Source organism: Kryptolebias marmoratus, linkage group LG4 (assembly GCF_001649575.2).
Source record: "Kryptolebias marmoratus isolate JLee-2015 linkage group LG4, ASM164957v2, whole genome shotgun sequence".
Lineage (NCBI taxonomy): Eukaryota > Metazoa > Chordata > Actinopteri > Cyprinodontiformes > Rivulidae > Kryptolebias > Kryptolebias marmoratus.
Genome location: NC_051433.1, coordinates 31,106,571 through 31,114,595, shown reverse-complemented (window position 1 = coordinate 31,114,595; position 8,025 = coordinate 31,106,571). Strand labels below are relative to the sequence as shown.

The 8,025-nt window shown below is 38.0% G+C and overlaps 1 protein-coding gene across 1 annotated transcript in view; it reads left to right on the top strand.

The window, feature by feature from the left end:
• Positions 1–8,025, top strand: part of epha8 (eph receptor A8) — a 271,726-nt gene that overhangs the window by 239,264 nt on the left and 24,437 nt on the right. The window contains exons 15-16 of the mRNA XM_037975306.1: positions 2,187–2,248; positions 3,662–3,871. Coding sequence (XP_037831234.1) covers positions 2,187–2,248; positions 3,662–3,871 — 272 coding nt within the window. The remainder of the gene's footprint in view (positions 1–2,186; positions 2,249–3,661; positions 3,872–8,025) is intronic.

The window sequence follows — 8,025 nt, the reverse complement described above, 5'->3', positions numbered from 1 at the left end:
TCTGCCACAGGTGTAGAGGGAGTGACGAGGAGCTGCCAATCAGCCGTCGAGACGGCCCACCAGGAAGTACAAAAATACTAAACCTCCAGAATCACCACAGGGTGGTACTGTGATAGGATGCCACCTGTGAGAGAAGTCCAGTCATGAAATTTCCTCGCTTCAAAATGTTCTACAGTCGACTGTTAGTGGTATTATAACAAACTGGAAGTAATTGGGAGTGCAAATAACTCAGCCATGAAGTGGTAAGCCATGTAAAATCAAAGAGTGGGCTCAGCGGATGCTGAGGTGCATAGTGCATAGAGGTCTCCAACGTTCTGCAGAGTCGGTAGCTACAGACCTCCAAAATTCAAGTGACCTTCAGATTAGCTCAAGAACAGTGCATAGAGAGCTTCATGGAATGAGTTTTCATGGCCAAGCAGCTACATCAAAGCCTTCCATCACCAAGTGCAAAGCAAAGCACACTGCTACTGGTCTCTAGAGCAGTGGAGACATGTTCTCTGGAGTTAACAATCATGCTTCTCTGTCTGGCAAATCGATGGACGAGTCTTGGTTTGGCAGTTGCCAGAACGGTCCTTGTCTGACTGCTTTGTGCAAAGTGTAAAGTTTGGTGGAAGGGAAACACTGTTGCATTGAGGACCCTAAAGGCAGTGTGGGGTTGTTTTTTTTTTAGGAGATGGGCTCATCTGCTTAGTTCTATCAATCAAATCAATCAAATGTTATTTGTATAGCACATTTCAGCAGCAAGGCATTTCAAGGTGCTTTACATAATTAAAAAACAAAATAAAAACAGCATGTGACAATGAATAAACAGTAAGAAAGAGACAAACATCAAAAACCCGCACTCTAACCCTAATTTAGCCATAAGCAGCTCTAAACAGGTGGGTTTTAAGTTGAGATTTAAAGGCACCCAGTGTTTCAGCTGTTTTACAGTTTTCTGGAAGTTTGTTCCAGATTTGTGGCGCATAGAAACTGAAAGCTGCTTCTCCTCATTTGGTTCTGGTTCTGGGGATGCAGAGCAGTCCAGAACCAGAAGATCTGAGGGGTCTAGACGGTTGGTACAGCGATAACAGATCTTTAAAGTATTGTGGTGCTAAACCGTTCAGTGATTTATAAACTAACAACAGTATTTTAAAGTCTATTCTTTGAGCTACAGGGAGCCAGTGTAGGGACTTTAAAACTGGTGTTATGTGCTCTATCATCCTGGTTTTAGTGAGAACACGAGCAGCTGCAGCTGTTTGATTGATTTATTAGTCAGACCTGTGAAGACGCTGTTGCAGTTTTCAATGTGGCTAAAGACAAACGCATGGATGCTCACGGCTGACCCGAAACAGGAGCGCTAATGTCGGCCAGCCGTTCTCTGCCGGCCCCTTCTCTCACTCGCGGCTGTTCACTTAGGGACGGCTAAGTCAGCCGTGAGCTAGACGCCGCTAACTCCGCCGAGCGCGAATATCCAACATCCAACTTTAAACTAACTTCACTGCGGTGTTTTGCTGAAATCTTTGTGGGCAAATGTGAAGCATTAGCGCACATTTTGGTTTCAGTCGCTGCTCCTGCACGCTCCAGGCATTCTGATGTTAACAGGATGTGACGTCACGTCTCTTCTTTGTAAGTTATTTTGGTTAAAGTTGCGGAAAAGTTGTGGTGTTTTGGGCAAAGTTGCGATTTCGCGGGGTTTGCTTGATTTTGCGTTAATAGTTGCGATCGCAACATCGCAAAATCCTGGAGGGACTGTCATAAAGGTATTTGCTATTCATATTCTCACTGATGGAAATGATGGGTACCTGTCATTCTCACTGTACCTGTCATCAGACGTCATTCACTGCTTGACAGTGGAGTCTAACAATTTTAACTTAATTAAGCCATAAAAGTAGTCATTGTGGCTTATTTTATTTTTTATATTTTACATTTATTTTTAAGCATATAAGGGATAAAGACAGGTCATTTGAAGTCTTGTCGGATCAGTATGTTGTAGAGGCTGTTGAAGCATTTCTCAGAGCATTGCACAGTCTGATTTTAGGGTGAATTTGAAAGGACATCCTCACTTAGGAAGTTTGGCAGCTTCCTTAAATCTTTTCCTCTTGCTTCATTCTGTAGAATGATGGAAACCAAATAGTTTGAAAATTACTTTCTAACCCCTCCCCTCCGACTGAAAAGCTCTAACATGTATGTTTTTGTTGTCCCTTAAGGTAAACCCGTAATGATAATTACAGAGTACATGGAGAATGGCTCTCTGGATGCTTTCCTCAGGGTCAGTATTCATCCTTTCAGCTGTTTCATCACTATGTTGCTTGTTTCTTTTCTGTGCCTTTCAGAAATAAGCAGTGAGTTTGTTTAATGTCTTTGTCCTTTTTGTTTTTTGAAATAAATTAATAGCATGAATGTCCTTTGCTTTTTTAGGTTGATAACTCCTTGCAGTGAATTGTAACAGTGAGCTCAGTTCATCAGTAGGATAAGGAAAAACCAGTAAAAAAAAAGCTACCTGAAAAAAGTCCCCCCCCCACACACACACACATGTAAAAACTTTAAAACTGTGAAAACAAAATCTATAAGCTGCACATGAATTGGGAACTTACTGAAGAAGTTCTTTTGATCTGCTATTTTGTCCTTTGCAAGTTCTCAAAACATGTCTGAAATCCTCCATAAGTTACAGTCAAAGCAATTAAGGATCGCACTTTGAAAACATAAAAAAAAAAAAATCCCTTTTGCACATATATTTTAATTTTGGAATTTTAGACATTTTGGTCAAACCTTCAAAATGATGGCTATAGCAGCCATCTTGAATAGGGTTAGCTCCAAAAGTTCATCAGTAAACAGTTCATCAATGTACATACAATGATTACTGAATTTCTTGAAAGTTCCATTAAAATTTATACAGTAGTTCATGAAATAATTTACTAACAGACAAACTGAGTTGACTTCAAATAGATCATGATAAAAATTTAAAAAAAAGAAAGAAAAAAGAGACAAGTATTATTGTCAAATAATATCTGCCGAGAGCGCAGGCATGAACAATCAATCTGCACATGGATCCGCTCCTTCCTGTTTATTGACCAATAGGAGAGGAGCTGGACCAAGAAGGCAGCCTCCTCATTTGCATATTGAGGCAGAAACGCACACGGTGAAGTAAAAAGAGGAGACTAGGAAATGTCAAAAGACATTTTTATAAGGAAAAGGCAAAACAAAATATATATATATATTTCTGCTTTAATTTTTGATTATGTCAGTTTCGGTCCTTAATCCAATGACTACTCTATGCAAATTTCAACCAAATTTGTTCAGTGATTTTTTTTCAATATTTTGGTAAGATACACTCAAACACACACAGACGTAGGCAAAAACATTACTGTCCGCCTTTGCCTTTTGCAATAACAACAAAACTAAAGATAGGAGCAATACTTGCTGTGTGCAGGAGAATTGTTGCTATTTTGATCAAACAGTGTCATCTACCCAAAGTCAAACAGCTCTACTATTTTCTCATATTAAAATACTTTAAATTAATGTTAAATGAAATTACTTTAATATTTGTACTTTATCTTTTGTCACTATCTTGATTTCCCCTGTTATCAAAACTGCTCATCTTCTCTGCTGTAAAATCATCTGTCATGATTTTTAACGTTGCCTCCTGACCTTTAAGTCCTGTTTTTCCTTTCCATTCTCATAGAGGCATGATGGCCAGTTTACCATCATCCAGCTGGTGGGGTTGCTGCGTGGTATCGCAGCAGGTATGACCTACCTGTCTGACCTGGGCTACATACACAGGGACCTGGCCGCTCGCAACATCCTGGTCAACAGCAATTTGGTGTGTAAGGTATCTGACTTCGGCCTGTCCCGAGTGCTGGAGGATGACCCTGAGGCTGCATACACCACCAGTGTGAGTTTTCACATTGAGGCAAGCATTAATACAGCAACACATGCACACACACACACACAGACACTAAGGTTGCCAAATTTATGTAGAAAAATAAAGGATGCTTACCACAGTCAAGCAGTGGTGCTAATAATAATACAAATCCAAATTTAAATCATGATCTCAGTATAGTGTTGATTGGAGGGGATGTCTTTTTTCTTACATTAGTAGACAGTCCCGTCCAATACAAACATGAGCAAATAGTAGAAGTCCTACAATTATTCTAGTGTTTTTCCTGTTTTAACGTTATGTCTGGTTACAATAAATGACCATCAGTCTATCAATTCACATAAAACACAATAATCTCTGAAATCAAACATCACAAAAAAATCTTCTGGCGCAAATCTGTCAACAAAACAGATCTTTAACACAAAAGTAGGGATAGAAGTTATTATTAGACTCCAAGAGCTCAAATATTTATTCCTGAGTTTGGCAGATTTTTTTTTTCTAACAATTTAATACCGATTGTGTTTCCTCTAATTGTTGACAGGTTTAGGCTGGTGGTGGTCTTAATGACTAACTTATTTTTTACTTCATTTGCTTTTCTTTTGCACTGCTCACAAAAGACAGAAAATAATGCAACAATATAGTTGGTACGGTCTGATTTGAAGGGTCTGAGATGGTAATATCTGATTCTTCCATGTTTAAATACAAAAAAATTAGGTTTAGAGTAAATAATAAGGCATAGTATGGCATATATAAATTCAAAACGACCAACTTGCTGTTTTTACCTTTTTTGGTGGGGTCCAAGTTTTATTTAGAGAAGTCAAACCCTTCTCTTTCACTGCATAATTTAAAGTACTTTATTACCAGTAAGTATAAATTTAATTGTATAGCACATTTCAGCACCAAGGCATTCAAAGTGTTGTAGTTTGCAGTAAACAAACAACAACAACAAAAACGTTACATTACGTTATTATAATTTATAAACTTTGATTGGTAATAAATGAGTTTTACAGTTTTTTATAATTGCTTCTACACTAAAATGTATTTTTTCAGTAAGAAAACTATGCACGCATGTATCAAATCCCCAGCCCAGATTTGTACAACCCTAAGCACAATATCAGCCTTACATCTTTGCGAAACATTGAGCACATTTAAATACTTTAGATACAGAAATATATCATGAAGTCCCTTCCTAAAAGTCTGACTTTTAAAATTATCTGACAAATAAGCGAAATGACTAAACACATCCACAAGCTGTGCAAACATGTATGTGCTTATAGGCTTTTTCATAACAATTCTGAAAACAAATTTCCCTTTTTATGTTTATAAATAAAAACCTCTTCACAAACTTAGCACAATATTACCGCCTGTTATCTAAACATCTGAGATGTTTAGTAAAATGAAACACTTTTGTAATGCTTATAGAATAATTTATAAAACTGTATTTTGTTGCCATATCAAACACATTTTTCAAATAATTTTAACTCTTTTAAAGTTTTCTAACCAGGCAAATCCTATTGAGATCACAGATCTCTTTTTCAAAGGAGGCCTGGAACTAAAGGCAGCCTAAACATCCATGTTTTTTGGGGGGAATGTGGGAGGAAACCGGAGTATCCAGATGAAACCAATGCAAACATGAGGAAAACATGCAAACTCCACACAGGACCAGGAACAACCCAGGGCTTAAATCCAGAACTTTCTCACACTGAGGCAACAGTGCTAACCACTGTTGATGAAATTAATTTCTGAATGGAAAACTTACACTGCTACTAATCATTTTTGGGTCCTCCGGAAAAAAAAACTAAAGCAATGAGCTAATGCACTGTTTTACATACTAACTTGTTCAAAAAAAATACAATATTTTAAAATGTAATTCATGCAAGACAACCATAAAGACAATGAAACATATGTTCAGGATTCAGAGATTGGAAGCAGCTGGTGCATCACATTTAAGCACACAGAAACAAAAGCCAGCTGAGACTTCCTCTGAATTACAGACCAAATCAGATGGGTTGTGGACACTGTTTGCATTTAGTAGAACTGATAACAATAAAAACTTTCTGGAAGTTCAATTTCCTTTATCTCTGTATCAACAGGAGCATTCCTGTTTCCACAAAGGAGAAAATAACACTAGAAAAAGCTGTTCAAGTATTCTGGAATCAACTCATATCTTCCAATATTAAACACACAGGCTGCAAACATCTTTTCACATTTCTAAAATTCAGGACTTTTTAGTCCCAAAATTTCAGTCAGCATTTCCTTATAGTTTAAAAAATACACAGTCTACATAAAATATAAAACACTGAACAACAAACTGTGCGATGCTCACTGATGACACATGGATGCATTTTACAGTTCATTCAGTTTTTAGCAATTTCATAATCGTGGAAAATCATGCAAAATTAACAGAGCCTGCAATTTTTCATGCTGATGCATAATTGTGAGTTTATCACAAATAAGGTAAGGTAAGTACATTTGGCTTCTTCCTTCTTCAGGGGGTACCACAGCAAGCAAACTCGCACTAACGATTTTAGCAATTGTTTTACGCTGGATGCCCTTTCTACCGCAACCTGGACTTAAACCCGCAACCTCAGGATTACAAGACCATGGCAAATATTCTGCAAAAATGGTCAAAAACATTGGTTTAAGTGACTGCTAACTCTCACCTGCAGGTGGCAGTATTTCTTACTTCTACTACACTGAGGCCTCAGCCTTACTTGGTGTCAATTTATCGTCCATGATCAATGTGGCAAGTAACAAAAAGTGACATTTACCATCATATGTAAAATCAAAGGACCAAATAAATCAGTATCTCTCTGTTCTCCATGAGAGTGGGAGAAAATTATTTTTCACACCTTGCAATAAGCTGCTTGATCACCAAAGGAAGTCTGCAATTGACTACCATTTACAAGGAATCAAACATTAACATGCCAAACAACACTTTGAGAAGAGGGGACAACCGAGGCAGGAACTAAATCACAATACTTCTTAACGATATCTGTAAATCAAGTTTTCTTGTGGTAACTAAATCAAAACACCCTTTGATGAAAAACACACTACCTTTCATGTTGTCATTCTTGACTTATTTTATTTCATGTAAGCTTCTCTAATATATTTTTTAGAATGTCCTATACTAATTTGAAAAATTTAAAGCTGTTCAGAACAGGGGTTATGTCAGTGTTTGCTTATATTGAGCTATTTAAACTCTTTAAAGAATAAAAACGTTTTTGTGTCCAATCTGTCTGCTTTATTTTTTTTTTCTATCTGTAGATTTTGGAAAGGGTTTATTGAGGAAAAAATACTAAAAAATTCCTTGCAAATATTTCTAAAGTAGGACCACAAAATCACAAAAACAATTGTGAAAACCTGGAGGGACTGATTTTAACTTCCACATTAGAACAAACCAGAAGGCAAAAAGGTTCATTATAAACTCAGTCCATGACTGCCTTTTTACAGCTTTTGTTCACAGCATCTTTTCATCTCAGGATTAGTCAGAGCCGTCAGCTCATCAGATAAGAGCAGTCAAGCCAGTCTCCTCAGCAGAGAAAACTGGGATGTCAGAGCTGCTCTGGACAGAATTGATTACAACAGTTTTACTCCAACAGCCAAACTATGTTTCACAGATGTTACTTTATTAAAAAAGAAATGGTGTGGAAATGTCTCTGGGGGATTCTGAAGGCAATTACTATGAATAAATGAGGACAAAGTATTGATTTTCTGGCTTACTACTTCAGTCTACCAGTCCTCCAGGTGTGCAATGAGTTAATAAAACCATAGTGGAGTGAGGGGGCGGGGCTAAGTTCAATATTGTGTTTAGATAACCACACAAATTCAACAATTATTTTTTGAGCACTTTGGGTCGGACTCTCCAATCTCCGGTGCTGAGGTCACTGAGGTGGTTAAAAAGCTCCGGGGGTGGATGAGATTCGTCCAGAGTTCCTTAAGGCCCTGGATGTTTTAGGGTTGTGTTGGTTAATGTGACTCTGCAATATCGCGTGGACATCGGGGACAGTTCCTCTGGATTGGCAGACCGGGGTGGTGGTCCCCTTATTCAAAAAGGGGGACCGGAGGGTGTGTTCCAATTACAGAGGGATCACACTCTTAAGCCTCCCTGGTAAGGTCTATTCGGGGGTTCTGGAGAGGAGGGTCCGTCGGATAGTTGAACCTCGGAT